The sequence below is a fragment of the Papaver somniferum genome, chromosome 11, assembly GCF_003573695.1.
Source record: "Papaver somniferum cultivar HN1 chromosome 11, ASM357369v1, whole genome shotgun sequence".
Classification (NCBI taxonomy): Eukaryota; Viridiplantae; Streptophyta; class Magnoliopsida; order Ranunculales; family Papaveraceae; genus Papaver; species Papaver somniferum.
The window spans coordinates 118539974-118566658 of record NC_039368.1 but is presented as its reverse complement, the minus strand read 5'-3'; the positions used below and the strand labels follow the sequence as shown (position 1 = coordinate 118566658).

Below are 26685 nucleotides of genomic sequence, written 5' to 3'. Positions count from 1 at the left end.
AAACATTCTTGGAAGACGATAATAGCTGTCTCACACAAAATATTATCTTCAAAGCAATTTTCAAGTGATCGAATGATCAATACGAAATATTCCGAGTCTACATTAAATGACTGTCTCACACAAATCATGTCAGATGTTACAAGGCGATTTTCACATGATCATCTTTTGGCTTTCGTCAAGAATATAAGATGAACTTGGTTAACGCAAAATCTTACCAACACATATTTCGATAAATATGTAAGCGAGTTAAACCCAGCTTCAATTATCAAATGTGAATAATCGCAGTCTATATAGCTATACGACTTTTGTTTCAAATAGTAGATAGAAGAGATATGCTTTTGAGTGATATATGAGTTCAGTCTCCACATACATTTTGTTGATGAAGTTTCACTAGCTCCCCTTCATAGTTCTTTGTCTTAGATCGATGAACGTCGTGGAGTCTAAGACTCAACTACACCTACTATCCTAATCTGAGACTTAGCGATAAGTATAACAGAAATCAAGACTTATAGTTTTGGCAACTAAACTTGACAAACAAGCTTGAGATAGCAACGCTTGTGAGTTAGACCGAGCAGTTCTCTAACAATCTTCATGTTTGTTAATTTTAGTGACAAAACTATCAATACATATGGATTACAAAATAAATAAACTTTGTAGGTTCTCATCCAAATGATTGATATCCTTGGTTCTTCACTATTACTCGAAATCTTTGTCACTTCCAAGTACTCCAGCGATTTTGAACGTGTTCAACTCAACATCATTGTTTTTGAAGATCTGTAGCTATAACAATGAGAAAACAGTGATTCTCAATCATTGTTATACAACGTCATAGTATTATTACACAACATCAAAGTCCAATTGTATCAAAACTTTGACAACAATACTATGGTGATATGTATCTCTTCCCCTTAGTCAATACTCTGTCTCACATGAAAACCACTCCCCCTTACATAATGATCCGTAAACCATATGTATATGTAGTGTGAATTGCACATTAATTCTCCCCCCTTTTGTCAATATAAATTGGCAAATGTACGAAAACTAGTGAGATCCTAATGAAGTTTTCATGTAGACACTTGATGACTAAAAAAGAACATATCAACTTTGTTTAGATGCAATCAAATAGTCGAAACTAAATGCATTCATTAAGGAGTTAATAATGATACAAGAAAACTCCTACAATATTCCACATCCGCACTCCCCACAAATATTTGGCAATAAAGCACAAGTTCAATTAAGAACTCTCCCCCATAAAATGTCATTCCCGAAAGATAAACAAGAGCGACCTTACTTTTACAAGAAAAGAAGGATTTCTTTGGACATTAACATATAACACGAAGACATGAATTTGTATCCAACATGCTCAATTAAATTAACCACAAGAGAACCCATGATTAATTTAATTGGAAATGCTCAACATAAGAGAACTTACGGAGCCGCACAGTGTTTTACATAGAAATGGATCAGGGAAAGATCAATAATGCGGAATATACAAAGATTCATTCTATTTTTCATCAATATTTGCATAAAAACATATAATAGACTTAATCTTTGCCATCAAAAGTTCATCCTATCTTCCATCAATATGTGCATAATGACACAATAGGCTTAACTTTTGACATATATGAGATAGTCATGGTTCACGGACGTAAACACTCATATCCCATAACAATTTTTGCAATATATAAAACCAATAAAGATTAATACTACAAAATCATCTTCCAAATAGAATTTAAATAAATAAATATAAAAACATTGCAAGATGAAAATCGTTGGCAATAGCTATGTGTACTCACAATAATTGCTATTCTAAACCCTAGTTATCCTTCTTAAAACACAAGAATAAATTCTCATAAGAAGTTTCCTAGACATTAAGACATTTGATTTTTTTTTTATCGTCCCCTAACTCCTTGTCGTCAACAGCCATTGGAAAATAAGGTTCATGAAGATAGGAGTCAATTTCAACAAACCTTCTTGACTGATGTCGAACCAGGCCTTCTGAATTTCGAGAGTCCTATAAACAATAACCTTTATTTGTTGTATCTCCTTCCTTGTTTCCTTCAACTCTTCAACAACATCAGAGAACTTCTGAAGATTTGAAGGGACAACCCTAGGTTTTCTCACATTCCTCCTTTTTGTTTTTAAAGTTGAAGGAGCAGGAGATATAAATTTTTCCTTCATGATTGATGGCTTAACAATCATATTAACATCTTTTCCATCAGAAGACATAATGCGTGGAGTCTCCATATGAGTATATGATTGTGAGAGGAAATCACTAGTCTAAACAAGCTATCTTGTGAAAAAATAAGTTTTTCAGAGAAGGAAAAAAAGAATTGTATGGTTACTGAACTTTTATACAAAAGAAATTCATGAATGCACGATTCACAACCCCAAGAAGGCGGAATTGTCGTTTTAACCATTTTTTAATGATCAAACAGGGAAAACTTTTTCAATATCAATTAGATATTAAAAGATGGAAAAATTCCAAACAGGAGAAAAATAAGCCAAAAAAAAAAACAAAAAAAAACAAAAGATTTTTCTTTTCCCAAAGCCTGAAATGTGCAAAATCTTGTCTCTTCGGAACCAGGCACTTGAGACAAGATACACCAACAACAAAATTAAGTTGTGCTAGGGTGAACAATAATCTTTCCACCATAACCTTCTTGAATAGAATTATTAGAACCATGTTTCACAGATTGTTTAGACCGTAAATTTTTCTCTAGTGGTCTAATCTTTTCTTTGGAAATTAACTTCTTTGGATAAGAGATGAGTTTACGTACCTCAGACGACTTCTGAACAAGTTTGATCTTGTTTGGTAATCGATTTTCTCTCCGTGATGTTTGTTGACATATCTTACTTTATGCTTGTACTTGAAACAACTAGAAAGTCTGTGACCTTTAAAAGTACAGTAAAAACATGTCAAGGTGGAGGATGGTTCAGACAACGTAGTAGCGCAAGATGCTATAAAAAATGTGGTACTTGAAATATTAGCAATAGACTTTCCAGACTGAGAAAAATCCATTTTATCCTCCAAAACAGTTGAAGAAATTTCTCTAAAAAATATCAAGATTGATGTGAGTATTGCTACAATTATCAAAATCAATATTTTCAGCAAGGAACGCAACACTTGATTTTTCATCTTCATTTGAATCATAATCAGATGTTTCATCAAGAGTTGCAGCAAGACCTTTGTTACCAGTGCATTTTCAATGATTTTGACACTCATTTGAGAAATGACCTAAACCTTTACACTTGAAGCACTGCGGCATATTCTCATCATCAGTATCGACTGTATCCCTGTTTTTATGAGGAACATGTTTATGAGGTTTAATTGATGATCTAGGCTTATCTCTGACAAACCGTTTACTTCTCTTCAAAAGAAGATCTCTAAACTGTCTTGTGATCATAGAAACTGAGTTATCAATATCTTCGTATGATGAATCAGTCTCACTAGGATCATCCACATAGTTTCCGACACATTTACTTTTGTCAAGTAATTTTTTGTTCTTTTATTCTTTGAAAGCAATATCCTTTCCAGATTTGGATGTATGCTCATGATCAAAGATCTTTAACTTCCCAACCAGAGTATTTCTGGATAAAGTATTAAGGTTATTTCCTTCAAAGATATTGAAAAATCGGGGGTCTAACAACACCACCCAATATTTTGCTTAGAAATCTGTATGGACTAACTCCAATATACTTTGCTAGAGAATACTCTAGACAGTCAGACTCAATCTAGATTAAAGTATATCTAGGAGTTAATATATCTCTCTTGATTTGATCTTTACTCAAGCTAATAATAATCAACGAGTCTTTATCAAATTCAAGGAATAACTTGGATGGTACCAAAGACCAATATCCAAGTTTCAATCAATTTAAATCAACAACCAAAAGATCACATTCAAGGAATAACCATGCACCATAGTTCACATAAAATGATTGTGAACATTCAAGAATCCCATAGTACTGCGTACTACTACCCATTCTTGAACTTCCTTCTTTGTGATTCACCAACAACATTCTTGTAAAAGCTACAAATGAGCTTAGAAGAGTACTACTCCATGAATCCAAGTGCAACGAAACGGAGCAAAACACTCAAAAACAAGAGACAGGACAAATACCAATCTTCACTCATCCAAAATAAAAAATTCTCATCTCCATTTTGAAGAGAATTCAAAGAGGAAGATAATTCAAAAATAATGAGTTCATTCCGAGTTTGGATGAAGAAATTACGGCCAAAAAAAGTCGACCGAATATTGACGTCTACATGCAAATATGCATAACGGGTTTGCAAACGAATTTTCAAGTCCGCGAACTTAAACCCCTGGATTTTGTTTTTAAAAGATGTTATGCATATCTGGTAGGTGTACCATGAAGTCCAAACATTCCGAACTACTATTTTCAAACCTAAACGTTTAAGAACCTTAAACACAGATCAAGTTAGGTAGAAATGAATAAAATAAGCAAGGTACATGGATCATTATAAAAACACAAATCTTGCGCAGGTTTATAGAATACCTTTTTAGAAGAATCCAGTTGAATTCTACAGCCTTACCGAACATAATCTGTGTGCCCCAGTTCTCGTGCTTCCCTCACCATATATATAACAAGGCATTCCTTGGTGAGGATGCACTTACACCACAATCAAGTTGTGTTGGGGTGAACAACGTCTTGCTCACAACAAGTGACCTTTGGATTATCATGAAAGAGATCGATTTTAGAACCTTTCACATCCAATTCCATTTTTCCAAAAAACTTGTTAAGTTCCAACATCATGGATACTGCCTTCTCCATAGTCATGGAATTTTCTGGAAGATTATTCCTTTTCACACTCAAATCATCATTGGCTTTCTTTGGTACCCACTTCTGAGTGCGTTTAGGAACAACCAGAACCTTCTTCCCATTACTCTCTTCTATAATTCTCGGAAGAGAATTGGATTGATTATTCTTTTGCAAGTTAGTTTTTCTCCAATTGGGAGCATCGGATCTTGTCTTCGTCTTTACGAAGTTATCCTTTTGATAACCATTACTATTGTGAAAAGGATTCGTATGACGTTTATAGGCAAAACTAGGATTATCACAGCACTGATTCCTTTGCCTAAAGGTTGGACAGTTACAACCTGTAACGTTAAGGGGATTAGTCTTAACATATGATCTTGGTTTCACAACTTCTTGTGATGCCCAAACAAGAACATCATGAAGTTTCTCATTCCTCATACGGAAACGACATCTCCTTTCCAGGTGACCTTTATTTACGCAATAGTGGCAAACATAAGGAATGTTCTTTCGTCGTTCCGTGTGTGCTGACTTGGGAGGTTGATATACTTTGCTCTTTCGAAATTTAACTTCTGGTGAAGATATTTCAGTTTTGCCATCAGTGGGAACTTTTTGTTGAGAAGAATCACTAGCCTTAAATTTTTTTACCTTTTTGCTAATACTTGGAGTATTTATCCCCTTATAGCCCAATACTCGTGTATCACGATGATTTTTACTTGCTCCTAGCAGAGTGGTTAATTTGCTTGAACTAGTATTGAACTTTTTCAAGTCATCTTCCAACATCTTGATTTTATCAAGAGCAGCATCTAAATCAACCTCAAGGCGTTTTTCTCGAGTGAGACAACCACTTTCTCTGTCATTAAAACTAATTTGTTGAGAGTTAAACCTTGCTTCAGATTCTGCAAGTTTCTCTTCCAAAAAAAAATACTTTTGTTAAAGATTATCACATTCAAGTGACTTCATACGTAGGTTTTCCTCAGAATCCTTGAGGACCGATTCGTTAGAACGATTCAAAAAATAAACACCTGCGTAACATCTTCTCAATTTCTCGTTTTCTTGACAGAGGGGAGTCAGAAGAGGTGTGACATGAGAAGTTGTAATCTTCTTCATTTTCCATGAATCCAAAAACTTAACATACTCTGAGACTTCCTCATCAACATCTCTATCAATATCTGAATCACCTTCATCAGAAAATTCATCCAACTGTTCTTCTAGGAGAGTTTCCCAATCAACAGTTTTTACATCAAGAGAATGTTTAGATATTGACTTAGATGTGACAGTTCTCTCAGGTGAATCCAAGCTATTTCACCTCCGGTGATTTCCTCGATCTGACATAACCGTGAACTCAACTCCACGGTACTAAAAACCAGATTACCCAGGACATAGATCATTAAATTTTTCAGTCGTCGTTTTTAACGAGGAAGAAAGAAGAATCACGATTTATATCAATCCTTAGAGATTTAAAGTAAATTGGTCCAGATTTGCGATTTCATTTATGATCGTATAATTAATTTAAAGAATTTGTTGAATTTTTAGTTTTAGGTTTAGATGATCTGAAAAATTAGGGATTCCATCAAAGTCTTTGGATTTTAGTGGATTTTGTGGATTTCTGATTTGGAATCTGATTTGGTTATTGGGAGGCTTTAATGATTACAGTGAACAGTGTATCAAAGATCATTTGAAGGCATGGGTCTCCTGAAATAAGTGAGGAAAGAAACAAATGACGAAGGTTGTGTACGAAGGATGGATGGTTAGATGTGGAAGAAGAAAAATATATTGCGCAAAAACTGTTGAAAAATTGATTGGATGGTGAGATTATGAAATACATAGTGAAATAATTAGTATAAAGAAAAATTATGTATTTGCAGATCAATCTTTACGTTTAGGGTTCACAGTTTTCTCTAGCATTTGTTTAATTTATCGGTTAGAACTTTAACTTGAGCACAAATTTGGAGGTTGATATGGAGTAGAGACTTTACAATAATGAAGTACTTATTTAAAAGTATCTTAAAAGATCTGTTGCAAAAATGTAATCCTCCATCACTTAATTATGATGGCTCTAGGGGTGCCAAATCGAGAAAATATATATATTCTCTAACGAACTTAGTCAGAACGTTGCTATCATTCTTCTTGGTAGGTGTGGCCTATACCCATTTAGATACATAATCAATCGCTAACAATATGTATTTAATTATCGTTAGAAGTAGGAACAAGTCACATTAATAAGATGTATACTATCAATATGGAGTTCAGCGGCATCATGTTCCGCCAAGTAATCCTTTCCAACTTTTAGCACCTGTCACAACTTCGACAAAACTGGTGAGAATCATGAAACAAAGTAGGCCAATAATATTCACAATGTAGAATTTTTACAGCAGGTTTCTTAAAATTAATATGAACACCACAAGCATAAGAATGGTAAAAAGTGATAACGTTCATAATTTCATCATTAAGCATACATCTGCGAATGATTTGATTGGGTAATACTCCACAAGACATCGATCACCCCAAAAGAAATGCTTAAACTCATCTAAAAATTTGGTTCTATCTTGTTTCGACCAATGTTCAGGTATTTGATTGGGGATGGTGGATTTTCGACGAGGGTTAGAATTTTAAAATTACAAACCTCATCGAAAATCACCATCAATAATCAAAATAAATTCTTATCCTCAGGTAAAATCCTGACATGACTTTGGAATTTGACTTGACTGGATGTTGACCGATGACCCGACATTTTTTCGGCGACTTTTCTGGACAGATTTTGGATAACTTTCCTAATCTTTTGATGATAAATTTGGACATATAACTATCAATAGAATTTTAACAAAGAAATATATCGAAATAGTAGAAGGAACACTGATATATATATACATAGAGAGAGTAAATGACATCGATTGGATTCTAAACAACTATTTATGTATCATATACATGTTAATTGAGATGATAATTACATTTTAAATATGATCAAGGATGATTTTGTAGATTTGTCGATAGAAATTATTGATGTAGGCGTGATATATCTGCAAATCAATGGGGAACTGTTGTAACTTCTTGTAATCATTAAGTTTTCTTTTTTAATTGCGAGCATGATGTTCTTTTACTTATTATGAGCATATTTGTGTGTTATTGAACGAATATGATCTCGGATATGCATTACCTAGTATCCCCGCAGGGAGTGTCCATGATTATTCCACGTGGCTCCTTGCTAAGTTGATTAAGTACATCAAGTGTAAATATTATTATAACACACTAGTGCAAAATATTACCTTTTATTTTATATGGTAAAGTTATGTTTAAATAACACGAGAAGTGCAATATTATCTACGAGGTATTTTGGGAAAAGGGTTGTTTGCATATCATACTGGTTTGATCGCAAAGATTGTATTATGGACTGTAAAATATGCATTTCCATTCTTTCTTAAAATGTTATATTTCGATGTTGTGCTCGGTGCTTGGTGTAAAAGGTATTAATTTCTTCCTAATGTTATTACAATTAAATTGTTATATCTTATAGTAGCATGTTAATGATTTCTTGAAGTTATTTGTTTCCATTGGGCACCCCTTTGGGATGATGTGCTCACTCGTTCCCGCTTCAATTTTAGTTAACACAAAGAAACGGTACACGTGAAGATATCCTTTTCGCATCTTAAAGTTTTAACGAACTACAAATGTTTGTTTATCTTTTATATATCTATTTTTTATTTCTCTGTAAAAAAAACGTATTATTATATTCATATAACTAGAGAGATTCCCATTTGTACAATATCATAGTGTACGGGTTTGTCTTTGGATTATTTTATGTAATTATGATTCTAAAATCGATAATTTAGATTTGATGCTTCAATTAAGTTGTAATCCTTTTACCTAAGAAGGTGATTAGGTTAGGAAGTCACACTAACACAATGTGATTTCTGCCCAGTGCTATGGATGTAAAAGTCAAGAAATTCAACCAAGTGTGGGTAAATGTATGGAATAACTATGAATATCTTAAGGTATCCAAATGACTTGTCATCTAATTAGTGACGCGCATAAATGAATTAACAAGATTCTCACTGTCACAATCTAATATCCAGCGGAACCACAACCAAGGGAATATACTTGGCAGAATCAGTGGGGAAAGACGACCATGTTGAGATCGACTCTAGTCCAACTTTGTAAAATGACTTGAGAGGTGTAGGTCAAGAGGGAGCCTTCTTTTGTGGTGTTGATAGTGGATTTTCAACAAAGGCTAAAATCATAAAATCATGATCTTTCATGTTTCTGACATGGCTTCAGAAATGTATGTGAAACTCATATTTTATGATTCGTGAAATCCCATTTCACAATATCTGACTGAGCTTACATCCTATGAGAGCTCTGTATGAATATGTTATTCGTAAATCCTCCCAACTGAGCTTTTTTGACACGTCGCATATTTCATTAGCACCTTTATGTAGAATCGAAATGATTGGACAACTACTAGACATATTTCATGCTAGTATAAAGCATTAACGTCTTCAGGATGCCATACTGTTCCCCAACTATGTAGAGCGATGTATATGATCTCTTGATAATTGGATGCATTCTAGACATATTGTATGCTAGTATAGAGCGCTAACGTTTTCAGGATGCCACACTGTTCCCTGACTATACACAATCAATATTCAGAACGAGTATGATACTTCCATCATCTGATACCTCAATTATCGTATAAACTTGCTCCTAGACATATTGCATGCTAGTATAGAGCAATTCAAAGATTAATTCTAGCGTGACATTCATCAATCGAATTCCTAGAAGATAATCTATTTTATATCAATACTCCGTTTCATGGATTATCCTCAGCTAGATTCCATGGACTAGTAATAGATAATAATTTTATCTTATTACTCCATTTCATGGATTATCCCTCGATCCATAAGTTTTGTTTTTTACTTCATAAAAAAGTACTCGTTAGATTTGCTTTAACACAAGAGGACACATTTTTATGAAAAAATAGACAAATAAAGGAGAATTACGTCCAGCCTTACGTGAACTAATACGTCCATTCCTACGTGAACCAACTCTTGGTATATGTTTTGTGTCTTTTATCATCTCATCAGTATGATTCAGAGATATATGGATACATCCATTTCATGTTAAAACACATCCTTCATTTATGTACGTTGGGTCCTTTTTTCGAAGGATTGTTATTGTCTCTGTTTATGTCTCGGGTTGGAACAAATTACTATAATTCGTCCCTGTTAGAGCACTACTCGGTCGAACTCGCAATCTTTTCTATCTCAAGCTTGTTTTTCAAGTTTAGTTTCCAAAATTATAAGCCTTGATTGCTAGTCTACTTATAGATAAGTCTCGGATTAGGATAGTAAGTGTAATTGAGCCTTAGACTCCATGACGTTCATCGATTAAAGATGAAGAACTATCAAGGGGAGCTTGTGGAACTTCATCAAAAAAAGATATGTGGAGACTTGAAATCATCTATCACTCAAAATTCTATCTACTCTATCTCCTATTTGAGACACAAATTGTATAATACACATTTGATATTTCGATCTAAGTTTAACTCGCTTATATATTTCTCGAAATATGTGGTCCTAAGATTTTTCTTTAACCAAGTTTATCTTATATTCTTGATGAAAGTCAAAAGATGATCAAGTGAAAATCGCATTGTAACATCTTACATGACTTATGTGAGACAGTCATTTGATGTAGATCCGGAATGTTTTGTATTGATCATTTGATCACTTGAAAATTTCTGTGAAGCTAATAGTTTGTGTGAGACAACTATTGTCGTCTTCTAAGAATGTTTCAATGATTGAAATGGGATTTTAGAACAAATAACCATGATTGTATATATCATAGTGTGGTACTTGCATATGTGTTTTCCAACATCGAAACCCGTATACGTACTGCTTGGTTCAGTGGAAGTCCGGGAACCATAGTATGCATACCCATACATGTACTGGTTGGTTAATGAAAGTCCAGTAACTTAGTATACGTATTGGAGTGAGCTTCAAGTTCCGGAATTCGACAGAGGTTTGGAAGGTATGCGTACCCATTCGCATAAGGGCGAACCCAAACCCATTCTGGCTACTTAGGTATGCGTACCCGTTTGCATACTTGAGTAGCTTATGTTCTAAAATCGGTTTGTTAATGAACTAATACATTTATTTATACAATAAGGAATGCAATATTTTTCAAACCATGGCTATGATGTTCATGAATCAATTCAAGTGAATCAAAATCGATTTTGGTTCGATTGTGTCTTGTATACTTCTACGAGAATAAAAACAATTGAACAACTCCTTAACTAGTTTCATATGAGTCATTTGAACTAGTTGTGATTAAGATGAATATGGTTGATATGAAAGCGTTCATGTGGCTATATTCGGTTAACTATTGTTGAGCCAACAAAAGTGCACATGTGGCTATATTCGGTTAACTATTGTTGAGCCAACAAAATCACATTTCATTTGTGTGTGACAAGCTAAGTTTGATCTAAAGGTTGAAAGGTATTAGCTCGAGTCTAATCAGATTTTCATCTAACGATGAATATTGAATGCTTTGTTACGAAGGTAACTTAGATTGCAAACTCTGATTTGAAGACTATATAAAGGAGAACTTTCAACTGGGAAAACCTAATCCCCACACCTCCTGTGTGATACTAGTTGAGACTAGTGTCGATTCTCCTTTAACCTTAGGTTTTTCCCAAAAACCTGCTGGTTAAAGACTTAAAGACTTCATTTGGATTGTGAATCCCGACCCAACTATTTCTTTGTAGTTGCGTTCTAATCTTGCTGTTTTTAATCGTATTAAGTATTATCTTCTCTAAGATTTGCTTGAGATTTATTCTCTGATAGGCAAGCTAAAAAATAGTCACAAACATCTTCGTCCCATCGTTTGTGATTCCACAATATATTTTTTCGCTACCATATGATTAAGATTATTGTGAGGTGATTGATATTTCTTGGTTGTTCTTCGAGAATATAAGTCTGATATATCAATTGGTTCCTGTTCACTTTGATATATCAAAATACGGAATATAACTCATAGGTTTATCCGTGGGAGAAAGATTTATCTATTCAATAGACTTTTATGTGTGAGACAGATTGGTTTATCAAGTCTCCGACTTTGGGTCGTAGCAACTCTTAGTTGTGGGTGAGATCATCTAAGGGAATCAAGTGCACAGAGTCCTGCTAGGATTCAGGGGCGTAAGGAACGCGACTGTACCTTGATCAGTGTGAGATTGGTTAGGGATCAACTACATTCTAGTCCGAAGTTAACTAGTAGTAGTCTAGTGTCTGTAGCGGCTTAATACAGTGTGGTGTTCAAATCTGGACTAGGTCCCAGGGTTATTCTGCATTTGCAGTTTCCTCATTAACAAAATTTCTGGTGTCTGTGTTATTTTTTTCCCGCATTATATTTTTTTATATAATTGAAATATGATAGGTTGTGCGTAAGTTCAATCAACTGAAAATCCAACCTTTGGTTATTGATTAAATTGATTGACACTTGGATATTGGTTTTGATACCGTCCAAGTTATCTCTTATATTTAATTGGGCTCGCAAACTCCTATTTGTTTGATTGGAGATTTAATTGAGAAATTGAGATATAACTCTTTGATATACTATCTAGTAGTTAGTCCATAATATTTCTAAGCGAAATATTGGATGTGGTTGTTAGACCCCAGCTTTTTCAATTGGTACCAGAGAAGGCAAACACGTTCAAGACCTTATAATCTGTGTTTGTGGATATCTGACTCTATAGAAAATTGTGTTATCTCATATAAACGCATCATCATAAATAAAATTTCTGCTTCCATAAAATCTATTAAACAGAAAGATTCTCCTATCTCGAATTTATATGAACATTGTGTTCCAAAGAAACAGAATTGCACTGATGTATGTCATGCCGATTACCTTTCAAACGAGTCTGACTCGGTTGAAAAAAGGAAACCAGCCAAAGAGAGTGTGATTTTAAAACATATTAGAATCCAGGCTGATGAAATCAATCGGTAAAAACATAAGGTCAATGTGCTTAGTGGTATGGTAAATGTTCGTGACTCTCAATTAAAGGTTCTCCATGAAGAAAAATCCTTAGTCTAAACTCAAAGAGGATGCTTTGAAAATTGAACGTCTTTTGAACAAACACACTATTTAAGAATTTTTTAAAGAGTCAACTATATCTATCGCTTATGTTTTAACTGAGACTTCAGTTTCAGAAGCTAAATCGCAATCCCTTCCTATTGGAAAACATGTGCTTGGTTCTTCCTCTAATCAAGGAATTTTCACATCACACGGAAGGAAGAAATCTCCTAACGATTATGTTAAGGTTGTTCACTCTAATGACTTCGGTGATCAAAAGTGTGTCTCTTTTGTGATTCAAGAGGACTTTTTGAACGTAAGAGAAAATCCAGGTTGAATGACAATTCTCTTCAACTTCATCACACCTTAGATTTAATTCTCAAAGGTGTAACTGACATTCGTATGTCTAAACCAATTGGTTTTAGTATTCACCTTGTGAAATCCTTCCAGGAAAGTCAGTTTTATTTGTTCCTCGAATGTTCAAGATCGCAAACTCCATCTTAACACAATTCTTCCAAGAAGTATTCAAGGATCTTCTTCGGATAAAAATGGAGATGTTATTGTTCTTGATGTGAAAAAGGTACTAGAAGAAATCAAAAATGGAGATATGAAAGACAACCTGAATTTGATAATTGAAGGATACCAAGAACTCATCAACAGGTTGTCGAATCCCTCTAGACAAAATTCTTCAGGTAAGAATCCATACTATGCGTCGTATCTTGATGACAGTGAGTTTTATGATAACTTTTCACATCAAAAAATGTTTCCTCGAAATTTTAGGAAAAAGAGGTTTCACTGTGAACAACATACATTTGATGGGTAAAAAGCTCATTCTTGTGCTTATTAATCACAAAGGTTGAATGCTTACTAATAAAAATCTTGTTGAATAAGAGGTGCCAATAATCAGGAATACTTTTGGAAATCGCTTTTTGATTAGTTGAGATATTTTGACCTTTTTTTAACACACATATAGTTGATAAATTGGTAATATTTAAGGGTAACAAGAGGTGGGCATATAAATCCCTTCTCAACTTTTCCAGCAAATCTTACGAGGAGGGTCAGATATAAAATGGAAGATTTGGTGGAATTATATAAATCACAAGAATAAGATGAATATGAGGGATTTGTACAACCAAAAAACCTAAGGAATCATAATTCCACCAAGAAAAAAAATCCAAACTAGTCACTAGTCTATCACACTATCACTCGACTCCTCAAAAGGCTTTGAGACTTTGAGTCAACCCCTACCAACAATCCTAAAGAATTTTTTTTGGGCACCACTCCATTTTGGAGGGGAACCATCATTTCATTTTTAGTAGGATATTTAGAAGTAAACCGAAGTAACCCTTATCCTAATATTTATGGTAATTCCAAACTTATCATTCCTAATTGAGTTAGTGTAACAATTAGTTAAATGATTAAGTAACGTAATTAATAAGGTTAAATAAATTAAAGGACTAGAGAAGAAGAAGGTTTTTGAACTGAATCAATTTTTTATTATTATTTTGAGATATGTGAATATAAAATGAGTGATTCAAGTGATGATTTTTCCTCCTCCGAATCCTAAAGTATTCGTTAATCTTCACAACGATCTGGAAATGAGTTATTTGTTAGATGGTGATTTCATTCTTCCCCAAACTCAATCTCAAAATCAGAATGATGGATTTTACCAGTCACAAGCATGGATGAAGTTTCGGGTACTCAGGAATGCTTCAAATTTAGTCCGAATTGGGATATTGTTTTTGGAATATTGAAAGAGGTTAGTTATGTTATATCTTTTTCTACGAGAGGTAGTTGAACTCTTATGCTAGAGTATACAGACCGTAGTTCGATTGGGAGAAAACATTTGTGACATAATCGAACTCAACATTTGGTCTTACATACCATAATTTGGATAGGGGAAAATATTTTCGACGTGACCGAACTCAACATTGGTCTTACAGACCATAGTTCTGTTAGGACCAAAAACTAGGGTTCGAGAAAAATATCTCTCAACCTAACTTGTATCCGTAGTTTTTTTTCACATTATTTTGATTATTATTACTAAAATTTGTGCATAAAGAACAGATTACAAGTAATGGGTAAGTGAGAATCAACGATGATTATTAATTCTGTTTTTTCATTTATTTTGACAACAAATATTTTATGTGCGAAGAGCAACAGTAATGGAAAAAGAGAAGAACAGAAAAAGATGAGGTGAAGAAGAAAATTCAAACTTAAAAATTCGGCTTCCCCATGATGGATTTGTTTTCTTTTGTTCTTTTTCTTAATGGTTTTAATTGGATTTGTAAAGGATGGTAGTTAGTGATTTGCCCATTTTTAGGATATCCTTTATAAGTGTAGGGAGGATGGCTTAATCAAATCAAGGTCTCCACGTAAAAGAGTGGTGCCCCAAAAAAAGAACCATTTTTTAGGGACCATGGTTTTTTTGGGGGGACTATGGTCTTATTAGGCCAACCTCCCTATACTTATAAGGGGTGTCCTAAAGTTAGGTAAATACACATTTACCCTTTACTTTAATTTAAATCAAAACTAACCTAATAACTATATAAATCTAATCATATGTATCTAATCTAAATGAATCTATTAACCAAAATCAAAATCAAAATCAAAAACAAAAACAGGGGGGAATCGAAATTTTTTAGTTTTGATTTTTTCTTTATTCTCTTCTTCTTCTCCCTTTCCTTGACGTTTCTCGTTTGATTGAAAAATGAGTATGAATCATCAAAATGAGTTGAAAATAGAAGTTGCAGAGAGAAGTTCGGCTAGGAATTATGTGAAAAACTTTTTCCAACTAACCGAACCTAATGGAAATGATGAACATGAAGAACAGTTTGGATATTTCGCAAAAATAATTCCTAGCCGAACCTTAGTTCGGTTATGTCGCAAAAAACATTTCCCAACCGAACCTTAATAGTTTGGTTAGTTGCAAAAACATTTCCCGACCGAACTCTAATAGTTCGGTTAGTTGCAAAAACCATTTCCCAACCGAACTTTAGTTCGGTCATTTCGCAAAATATTTCTCAACGGAACATCAATTCGGTTAAGTTGCAAAAAACATTTCCTAACCGAAACTAATAGTTCGGTTACGTCGCAAAAAACAATTCCCTACCGAACCCTAAGTTCGGTTAGTTGTAAAAAACATTTCCCAAACGAACTTTAGTTCGGTCATTTCGCAAAATATTTCCCAACCGAACATCAGTTCAGTTACGTTGCAAAAAACATTTCCCAACCGAACTAGTTAATTATGTTAAGGGGTAATTTTAGTTAACCTAATGATACAATTATCTTTTTTGATTATTTATTTATTTAGTTTTTTTTTTTGATTTAATCTTGCACTAATCACTAATTATTTTAATCTAATGATACAACTAATTATTACACTAACTTAGTTGAAATTGGCAATTTTGGTATTAATATAAATATTTAGATAAGGGGTGACCTATATTTACTTCCGATATCTTACCCAAAATAAAACAACCGTCCCCAAAAAAATAAAAAAAATGGTCCCAAAAAACCGTTCCAAAAAAAACCGTTCATCCTAACCTGCTACACCACTTCTGAAGCCCAACAACAACTGCCAAGTAGTACTGTACTTGGCTACCCAGTACCTCCTCAAACAAACATTTGTCCGACTCTCATCATTATTATCGCCACTTCCCGCATTACTGTTTTTCAATTTCTCACTCACTCACTCGGAACACTCCGCGCAGAGCTTCTAAGTAAAACAAAAATGGCAATAATACTGAATAATAAAATCTCACTAACAACATCTTTAGATGATAAATCAGATCGTCTTGCTCAATCAACAGTAGTTTTCAGACCTGTTTCCATTTCTCTAATCAGAAGTAAGTAAGCCTTCTTAATTTCGTTTTACACAATCTGTTTTCATTACACTTACTCCAGAAAACCCAATTTTAATCAGGAAGAAGGAAATTTATAGTTCGAGGAGGAGCTTCTGAAACTGAAGCTACTAAAGGTATGTAGAATCTACTTATTTCTGTTAATTTTTATTGTTAATTCAATATTGTCTAATTTGTTACATGCAATTGTAAAATTTGGGGTTTATTTAGGTTTTTTCTTTTTGTGTGATAGATAAATCGGTAGAATCGGAAAAAGTGTCTGGTTCGAGCATTAATCAGCTACTTGGGATTAAAGGAGCAGCCAAAGAAACTGTGAGTTTTTTCTTAGTACAATTTAGGGAAAGGTAGTGTAATGTTTGTTAGGCTGACTCGTCTGAACCTTAGCATTTGGAGTCTGACTCGATGGATACGATCATCCAAGCCTGGCTTGGAGGGTAAACACGCATATAAAGCATTATTGTGAAGTTAGATAGATCTCTACGAGTTGGATACACTTTTTAGCCTGACGTGGTGGCCCTTGAGTTGGATGTTATATCTGACTTAAACCCTTGAAACATGTTGAAAAAGTATGGACTAACGTCTGACTCACATACACGAGTCAGGCGTAGAGGCCAAAGACGTATTAAACAAACACCCCTGAGAGCTATAGCAATTGAAGCCTTACATAGTTACAGGGGTAGGTCATTTGATTGTTACTTTGAATGTTGGTTAGGAACCGAATTTGTATCGATCTCTTTAGTAACATCGTATAGTTAAAACATAATGTGAAGATTATAAGCTTTAATATTTGCAATTGTAGCACACGGAGTTAAAAGTAGTTATTTGATGGTTAAACCTTTTACGCACAGAATATATGGAAGGTTCGACTTCAACTCACAAAGCCTGTTACTTGGCCTCCTTTGGTCTGTGGAGTAGCTGTTGGAGTTGCTGCTTCTGGTATCCATTCTTTATTTTTCTTGGAATGTTAAGGATATATCCCCTTTATTGAAAAATATATAAGCTAATGTCAAATCTTACATGTACATTCATAGTTGTCACATCTAGAAGCGTGTTTGAGCTGGCGTTTTGTAAGGAAATACTGATGTTGCTTAAAGGAAAACAAGACCATTGTAAAATTGTTTAGTGCGGCAGTCCCTAACTCCAGATGAAACAGGATGATACGCAGATAACTGTGTAACATACTTCTGCTAGAGAGATATAGTATATGGTATTCAATATATTGGATATGCTCTTAACAACATCATGATCAAATCTTTCGTATTACAGGAAACTTTCAATGGAGTGTAGAAGATGTTGCTAAATCAATTGTTTGCATGATAATGTCTGGTCCATGTCTTACGGGATACTGCCAGGTAAAGTTGCTTTGCTTATTGAACTTTCTGGTTCTTATTATTTTCAATGTCAGTAAGTGGAAAGATCATGTACTATGGTTCTTTATATTGTAGACTCTGAATGACTGGTATGACAGAGATATTGATGCAATAAATGAACCCTATCGTCCGATTCCTTCTGGTATTATATCCAAAAACCAGGTATGGACTATATATTAGAATGATAAGTTACAGAAATTCCTTCATTTTCCCGAATCTCGACAAAAGCGAGGCTTTCTTACCTGGTTCAGATGTATTGTTGTTCTCTCAGAAGGTGCTCTATCTTTATAAGTTGCTTTTCCCCGAATGGTTTTTAGTTTTCTCAACGGTTATGTATGCTCTTCTGAACCATTACATTAACTTTGAGAAAACTGAACAAATGGAATAGGATGGGTTTTGTTAGTTTTAAGTTAAACATTGTTAGTATGTTTCAATTCAGTATTGCAATTAAAACATCATACTATCATGAAGCAATGAATTTCTCTTTATCTCTCACAGAACTTATTTATAATGCAGGTCATAGGACAGATTTGGTTTCTACTAATAGGGGGGCTCGGGTTGGCTCGTTTGTTAGACGTGTGGGTAGGTGCCTTATATATGTGATTTTTGTACTAAAACAATTCTGCAAAAAGTGTTATCTTGAAGCTTTCTTCTCTTCTCTTCTTAGGCAGGACATGATGTTCCTGTAGTTTTTTACTTAGCTCTGGTTGGATCCCTGGTGTCGTACCTATATTCGGCCCCTCCTTTTAAGGTGAGGTCATCCCTTAGCGCCATCATGCTTCTAATAACTTTTTACTTCCTCGGTGGTTGAAAATATAATATTCTTATGCCTCAACTGACATTTAAACATGTTGCAGCTCAAGAAAAACGGATGGATTGGAAATTCTGCTATGGGAGTGAGCTACATCAGTTTGCCATGGTGTGCTAATGTTTCTTGTAGACCATTTTGAGAATCTATTATTAATGTGTTTCATTGTCCCGACTCTTCCTAATTTTCTGATTGAACAAGTGTATATCTGTCCTGGTCAATTTTCATCACGACTATCTAGCAATTGACCCTGTATATTAGACTGAAGTGGGTGCACTTCTGAGGCCTAATGCTTATAAAATATCTGCATAGGTATCCATCTAAGTAAATTAGAGGCATGTATTTGTCCGTAAGGGGAGAAGCATTACGAAGCCCAATCCCGAGGGGAGTGTTATAGTGTATTACTGTGTCGTTTTCTATTTGATCAAAGCTCATCGTTTTTGTTATATATTTGATTTCGCTGGTTTAGATAGACTGACTTATCATTCTGTTGATGAAACACAGGTGGGCTGGTCAGGCTTTATTTGGGACCCTAAAAGCTGACATAATCATCCTCACACTTTTGTACAGCTTAGCCGGGGTATGCTATTCACTCTTCAGGCTTCACAGTGATGCTAAAAATGTATAAATTAGCTAAGGCTTAATGAAAACATTCCTTCAATATTTCAGATGGGTGCTGCTATTGTGAATGATTTCAAAAGCATCGAGGGGGATACAGCACTGGGACTACAGGTTCTATTTTTATCCGCTTTCTGACGTTTTTAACTTGAAAATGAATTTTTGCTTGTATCTTCCGATAGTTTATTTAATAATAATTACCACCGTGTTGTTTGAAACAGTCCATTCCTGTGGCATTTGGTATTGATACTGCCAAGTGGATCTGCGTTGGTGCGATTGACGTCACTCAGATAACTGTTGTTGGTACGGTTATTTCTGTTCATGTATTATTTGGTTTATAGTCTGATTCAGAAAAACAGAGATATTTACAAACTTTCTTTTGAATTTTCTTAGAGTATATTATTTACCTTGTTTCCGTTTCAACCATCTCACCACTGTCTATGTTGCATGTGTTTGTATTTTCCATCGGTGTTTCTCAAAGGGTATCTGCTTGGCGCTGGTAAACCGTATCATGCCTTAGCGCTGCTTGGTTTGTTAGTACCACAAGTACTTTTTCAGGTATCACCTCTCTCGATACCAAATATAGTTCTTTGTTTTGCGTTTGCTGGGTACACTACGTCTTGCTTTACGCTAACGACTGGATTCTTGTTACAGTTTCTATACATACTGAAGGATCCAATTAAATACGATGTATTGTACCAGGTAAGGCTTCAGTGCAAACCCCTGCCCCATTTAATCCTTGTCTTCCGTTTCTTTTCCCTTTTACAATCCTTGGATCAACATATATCCGCAGTCAGAGAATTGGTTGGTATTCATGGTCGTTCAACGGTACTCAATTTGACTTGATTTTCTTGTTCCAGGCTAGTGCACAGCCGTTCTTGGTGATGGGCCTTCTGGTGACAGCATTAGCAGTGAACGGGCACTGATCTTTGACAAGAAAAATAACTTACAACTACAAAAAGAAACAGAAGAACAAGCAGACAGATCCCGTAGGACACCAAACCGTGATTCCGCTCTTCCATGCACACAGCTGCATGACCGGAAAGGTTAATCAACTTTGTAACAGCTCAAAACAATTGTGTTTCGTGACCACTGTATATCGTGGTGGTTGTCTCGCTGTGAAAATCTGAACAATGTAAAATAACAAACCTGGGTCACGACGTTGTATAAAGCCTCCGCGTTTTTTTTTCCCGCCAGTACTCGAGGCCTACGGACTGGAAGTCTCTGAGGTGAAAATGCTCAAAGCAGCAACACCCTCACCGTGGCTGTTCGATATATTTTTTTCTTTCGATATTTGGAAATACATTCTAATTTATTAGACGACACTGATAGACTTCTCTGAAGTCAGGTACTAGTGAACACAACTGATTTCTCCGTTTAGACTTAGTGGCCGGGAAACAACAAATAGGTACTAGTGAATACACAACTGATTTCTCCGTTTAGAATTAGTGGCCGGGAAACAACAAATCTATATTTAGTGGAAACTATGGATAGCAGGATGCAAAATGCATCTTATTGCCGTAAAATGCATTCTGTAATAGAAATAGTTGTCCTTGTCACCGCTTAAGTTTTAAATCTTTGAAAGATGCGAAAAAAAAACTTCCCGTACATTAAAAAAAAAAAATGTTCTTCTTCAAACAAAAGGTTACTTTGAAAGACACCAGAATTTGAAAGGCGTACCGATCCATATAGGACAAATGAAGCCCCTGGCCGTTGCATCATCAAAATTGGCATCCCCTACCAATTTCGGTATCAGCCGATACACATCGGTCCTTAAACTTTAAAGCTTTGAGAAAATGAAAACAACGTTTGTAGATAGCAAGGCTTGAACTCTTTGAGAGTCGGACCAGTTGAGGTCTCCTTGACCGAATGAAACTATTACTAACTATTAACTCGGATCATCCCGATGTAAAAAAAACAAGAGAAAATGAGCCAAAGCAATAGAACAAGAGGAAATATACTAAAAGAAGCTAAAAGTAGATAGACTACCATATTAGGACAACATAATACATCTGATTCTTACACAACTGATGACACCACTTGTTAAGAGACGAACTAATTATGCAGAAACGAAAAGAAACACAACATACAACTAACTAGACATTCATAAAAGAAAAACCTGAAAACTAGAAATTAGGAACCTAGCTAGGGTGTCATTTTTGTCTACATATGACATTAGTTTATCATCTTCAAGTCTTAGTTGGGCTGGCTTCGAGTACGGTACTTAGACTCGTCAATATCGATGCCTTCTTGTTCCGCACGTTCACCACCAGACTGTTCCATGGTGCTCAACCCACCTTTCTTTCCCATCTCCTGGTAACCTTCAGTACCGATCTGCTCCTTCCTCGTCTGCCCTCCTTTGCTTCCCATCTCCTGGTAACCTTCAGTCCCTAGCTGCTCCCTCCTTGTTTGCCCTCCTCGGCTACGCCCTATAATTAATTCACAAAACCATCAACCATATATTTTCAAAAGCAACAGCAGAACTGCAAAAACATGTTAAATATTGTAAAGAGGAATATTGATATTACCCTCAGCAAGATGTTCCTGAGCTTCAAGACTCTTTCCTCCTGTACCACCAGGAACAACAGTCTCTCCTTGCCTTGCCCTGGCGTCAAGTTCTTGCCTATCTTCCGAAGACATCTTCTTTTCTTTTCTCTAACCAAAAACACAAAGTGAATTACTGGATTATTATGTTTGTATACTTCACAAAGAGTACTATGTTTCTCTAATGCAAGTTGGTGATAGAGCTTCCTTGACTATATATATATATATATATTTGTAGCTACACACAAGAAGTGAAGGGACAACAAATTTGAATGCATGGTTTTTGGCACGTAATGGTAAAACGTGGTGATAAAACAAGTACAAAGCAGCTGTTTAGTGGACACGTTCAAAAATGACAAGGACTATACGTACTGACACAACTAGTTACTTCTGTTTTAATTTATAGTTATCTTATACAACACATTACGCGTCAGTCATGCTCTTTTGGTTTAAGCAGGTGGAATAACGGATCTTTATATGTGGTTTAATAGATGGCAACGAGGCATCATATTATTATTATTTTTTGAAGAAGCAACGAGGCATCAGATGTTTATCAAAATAAAAATATAAACTAAAATAAATTGATCACTAGCTGGGGAAAATGAGCAAAAATATTCACGGTGCTGCTGTTGATCCCGATTTGTGAGGTATTCAGCAGTACGCCAGTATTAACTCATGTTCACCCAACCCTCCGGGCGATTTTAGCACGAGTCTGCGTGCAAGTTGCACACAACTGGGCTCCATTCTGCATGGCTGCATGCCGAGCACTTACCTTCTTTAGGTTTTTGGAATATGATTTTGCGTCCTCAATATATCTCAAGAGTTGCCTTATTTAGTCCGATAATGTTGACATTTACCTATTTTAATTCTTTCCATTATTTGTCTAGAATGCAAATAAATACTTGCTTTTTATTAAAAAATCATCCATTATCAGTTATATATGTTTTTGTATGCCTGTATGGTAAGTTCATTTTCAAATCTAGACTTTCCCTCTTACGGTAAGAGCTTACTTCATTTCTCCATGGCTTCCAACGATTCTTTTTTTTCATTCTCGCCATCATCAACCGCGGTGACTTGCCTTACGAATTCTTACGGATTATCGGATGTTCAAGCTTTCGCTGTTTGTAAGAAAGTAAACCTGAAAAGTATAAAAAATCCAGAATATGTACTGTCTTGTCTTCGGAATTACGGGTTCCCTCAACCCTGCATCTCCAGACTCATCCTTAAGAGTCCAATAACCCTTGTAGGTAAAACTAAAACAAACCTTATTCCCAAACTCGATTATTTCATTTCTAAAGACATCTCAAAACTCGAGGTTGCCAAGTTCGTATCTTCTAACCCTTTAATTCTATCAAGAAGTTTGGAAAAATACGTTATTCCCATATTTGATTTCCTCAAGAACATTCTTGGTACTGATAGAGATGTGCTTAAAATTTTCCAGCGTCTGAGGATTCGTCGTGTAGATATGAGTGGAGAGTTGATGCCAAACATACAACTTTTGAGAGATGAAAAAGTCCCTCCATCAAGACTTTCCAAGTTTCTAATCAACAGCGCATCGTGTTTGACAATGAGCACTGATAGATTTAAAGGTATAGTGCAGCGGCTGAAAGGTATGGGTTTTCAACCTCGCAAAGCCTCTTTTCTAACTGGTATTCGTGCGTTGTCGCTGTTGGGTGCAATAATCAAAGAAAAATCAAATAAGCAAAAGTTATTGATACTTAGCTCCTTTATAATGAAAGTGATTGCTTTGACGAAACGAACAAGCTCCCCATATCTCCGCAACAACAACAGGGAAAAACTTTGGAAAACAGAGTGAGTCGCGTGTTCAACACGCTGTCCTTAAGACATTAGCGCCCGGCTACACTCAAGAGTGATGTTATAGCCCTCGCAGAACGGATATCTCCAGGATAAAAACCCTAATACACCTACTACTAGCATATGTAGTAGATGCTCAACTTGAGCTTGATAACTCCGAAAAAACATTAAGGAAAATTGCGAATGCTAAAACAATACAAAATATTTTCTTTTGGGGGTCTCTCTAAAATATAGAGAAGCCCCTTGGGGGTCTCTCTAAAATATAGAGAAACCCCTTTCCACATGTTTTCCCTTAGGGGTCCCTTTAAAATATAGAGCAACCCCTTTACCATACCTTTTTACAAAAGTAGTGAATTTGTTTATATAATTGACAAATACAACTTAAGAAGAGCTACTCCCCTATGTGGGACTAAAAATCTTATATAGTCTGTTAAAAACAACTAAAAAAGTGGAAACTTCATTATGTGAGACTAATCAGTTTTTCATTCATAAAATAAACACTAAATTAAAATCTTTAAAAAGTATTTTTATTAATCGTTTTCCCAACAATCCTCCACATGAATGAAAACTCAATAAAACGTGAAAAACACAGATAGATCTTGGTAAAACAACAACCCAATCTCACGACCCGAACTGACTGAACAGACAGACAGATCGTGCATGTTGAAGTCATACTAGCCATTTCAACGTCCTCTCTTTCACACAACAGTGTGCTGATCCCAGGGTCATACTATGGATCGCATAAATCATAATAGTATATAGAGCTTTCATCTTTAGTTTCTCACAAGTGAGACTAAAGGTTTCTTTCACCAAAGTGAAAAGTCATGAACTAGTGAACCCTTAGTGACCCTTAGGTCCTAAGAACTAGTAATACCAAGACCATAAAAACAACATAAAACTCATTTTCCCAAAATGAAATAAAAATAGATAAAAACGAAAAACAGGAAATACCATTATAGGCAGAGGTGTCCATGAGGTCTTGCACCTTTGCTTTGTGAGAGATTACCGGAACTACTTGCTAGACAGTGAACGCGATGTCTTGAACTGCTAGCGTTTGGTGTAATCCGCGATAATAACCACGCATGATATCTCCAAGGTTGCTGCAAGCTCGTGCCGTTGTGTCAGTTTTTTCCCTGGACGTATCCTGTTTCTCAGAATGCTCTAGAGAATCAGCTCATATTCTCATAGGAAGCGACCCACTTCCTCATTCAGATAGGTGAATTCCATCAAGAGTGTTTACTGCTACACCCCACTTCAATCTTAAGGTGAAACTATAGAACTCATTAAGACTTATTAAAAAGTCATCCTCCACATGCAGTCACACTATCACGTTTACACCATAGGGAAGGGACAGAGAATGAAAATCTCTGATATTGTTTACCTTTACCCACCACAAATTAGTTTCTCATTCGAAACCTTGATCATGAGATCTCCAGTCAGCAAGGTTGAGTATCCTTGATGGTAAGTTTAATATATGAGTTTAAGCTCCAACCCCCTCGATGCATTTTTAACTATCTTTTTGTACAAACCTTTCGTCAAAGGTTGCGCGAAATTCTCCTTGGACTTTAACCAATCAATGGAAAGAACGCCGATTGAGATTAGTTATTTCTTAGCTTTAACTATTATAGCTTGGCTAACACAATGTATAGATATAGCTGGCACAGGCCTATGCCAGAGAGGAATGTCTTCTAAAAAGCATCTTAGGCACTCGTCCCCCTCTCGTGCTTTATCTAACGCAATACTCTCAGATTCCATAATGAATTGAGTAATATATGTTTGTCTTAAAATCTTCCAAAAACAAACCCTCTTGCTAGAGTGAAAACATATCCACTCGTAGACTTAGACTCATCTGAGTCAACTATCCAGTTTGCATCACAAAGTCCCTGAAGGACAACAAGATACCTTTCATAAATAAAACAAAAGGTAATAGAGTATTTTAGGTACCATAATACTCTACTAAGCGCATCCCAATGCTCTTGTTCTGGACTACAAGTATATATACTTAACTTACTCACAATATAGGCAATGTCTGGACTCTTACAGTTCATTAAATTCATCATACATCCTATAACTCTTGAGTATTCAAGTTAAGATATTCCATTACCCTTATTTTTCTCGAGTCTACAAGAAGAATCGTACGGAGTACATGCATGCTTACAATCAGACTGATTGTATCTCATAAGCACAAATTCAACACAATGAGAATGACTAAGACTATAAATGTTAGCTTATCTTCTAATCCTCATCCTTATGATTACATCAATAAGGCCTAAGTCTTTCAAGTCAACTTTCTCATTCAGCGTATGTTTTAGTGGAATTAATTATATCTAAGTTTATATCAAGTATAAGCATATCATCAACATACAAGCATACAATCACATAGGCATCCTTAACAAGTTACTTGCAAATATACTTGTCAGATTCATTATCTTAAATCCACTACTTATTATCACATGATCAAATTATCATGTCACTGTTTACGTGCTTATTGAAAACAATAAAAATATTTGTTCAACTTAGAAACTTTGTCTTCACAACCTTTCACTACAAAGTCCTCAGGTTGGTCTATGTAAATTTTTTTATCTAATTCACGGTTTTATAAAATTTGTATTAACATCCATCTGATGTATCTCTAAGTTGTTTATGGCAGTAATAACAATTAGCATCTCAACGGAAGTAATTCTTGTCACAGGCGAATTAGAATCAAGGAAATGTACACCTTCTTTTAGTTTATATCCTTTAGATATTAACCTAGCCTCATATTTTTCCACAGTTCCATCTACCTTACGTTTCCACTTAAAGACTCATTTACATCCTATTGTCTTAC

General features: G+C 35.2%; 2 protein-coding genes across 2 annotated transcripts; one reads left to right on the top strand and one right to left on the bottom strand.

The window, feature by feature from the left end:
* Nucleotides 1–16492: 16492 nt before the first annotated feature.
* Nucleotides 16493–20695, top strand: LOC113323264 (chlorophyll synthase, chloroplastic-like). The gene is made up of 15 exons (XM_026571550.1): nt 16493–16688; nt 16766–16819; nt 16936–17015; nt 17552–17639; nt 17970–18055; nt 18149–18235; nt 18590–18655; nt 18741–18824; nt 18931–18992; nt 19386–19461; nt 19551–19613; nt 19721–19802; nt 19981–20057; nt 20154–20201; nt 20360–20695. The coding sequence occupies exons 1-15, from the start codon at nt 16574–16576 to the stop codon at nt 20423–20425; spliced, it is 1134 nt and encodes a 377-aa protein (XP_026427335.1). The 5' UTR covers nt 16493–16573; the 3' UTR covers nt 20426–20695.
* A 1000-nt stretch (nt 20696–21695) lies between these two features.
* Nucleotides 21696–22184, bottom strand: LOC113325002 (protein SLE1-like). The gene is made up of 2 exons (XM_026573252.1): nt 22028–22184; nt 21696–21928 (listed from the first exon to the last, which is right to left on the bottom strand). The coding sequence occupies exons 1-2, from the start codon at nt 22137–22139 to the stop codon at nt 21696–21698; spliced, it is 345 nt and encodes a 114-aa protein (XP_026429037.1). The 5' UTR covers nt 22140–22184.
* Between the last annotated feature and the right edge of the window lie 4501 nt (nt 22185–26685).

Coding starts and splice junctions, on each gene's coding strand:
- LOC113325002 (XM_026573252.1), bottom strand. CDS start 22,139: ATGTCTTCGGAAGATAGGCAAGAACTTGACGCCAGGGCAAGGCAAGGA. Junction 21,929..22,027: donor TCAGGAACATCTTGCTGAGG/GTAATATCAATA, acceptor AATTAATTATAG/GGCGTAGCCGAGGAGGGCAA.
- LOC113323264 (XM_026571550.1), top strand. CDS start 16,574: ATGGCAATAATACTGAATAATAAAATCTCACTAACAACATCTTTAGAT. Junction 17,016..17,551: donor AAGGAGCAGCCAAAGAAACT/GTGAGTTTTTTC, acceptor TTTTACGCACAG/AATATATGGAAGGTTCGACT. Junction 20,202..20,359: donor AATACGATGTATTGTACCAG/GTAAGGCTTCAG, acceptor TTCTTGTTCCAG/GCTAGTGCACAGCCGTTCTT.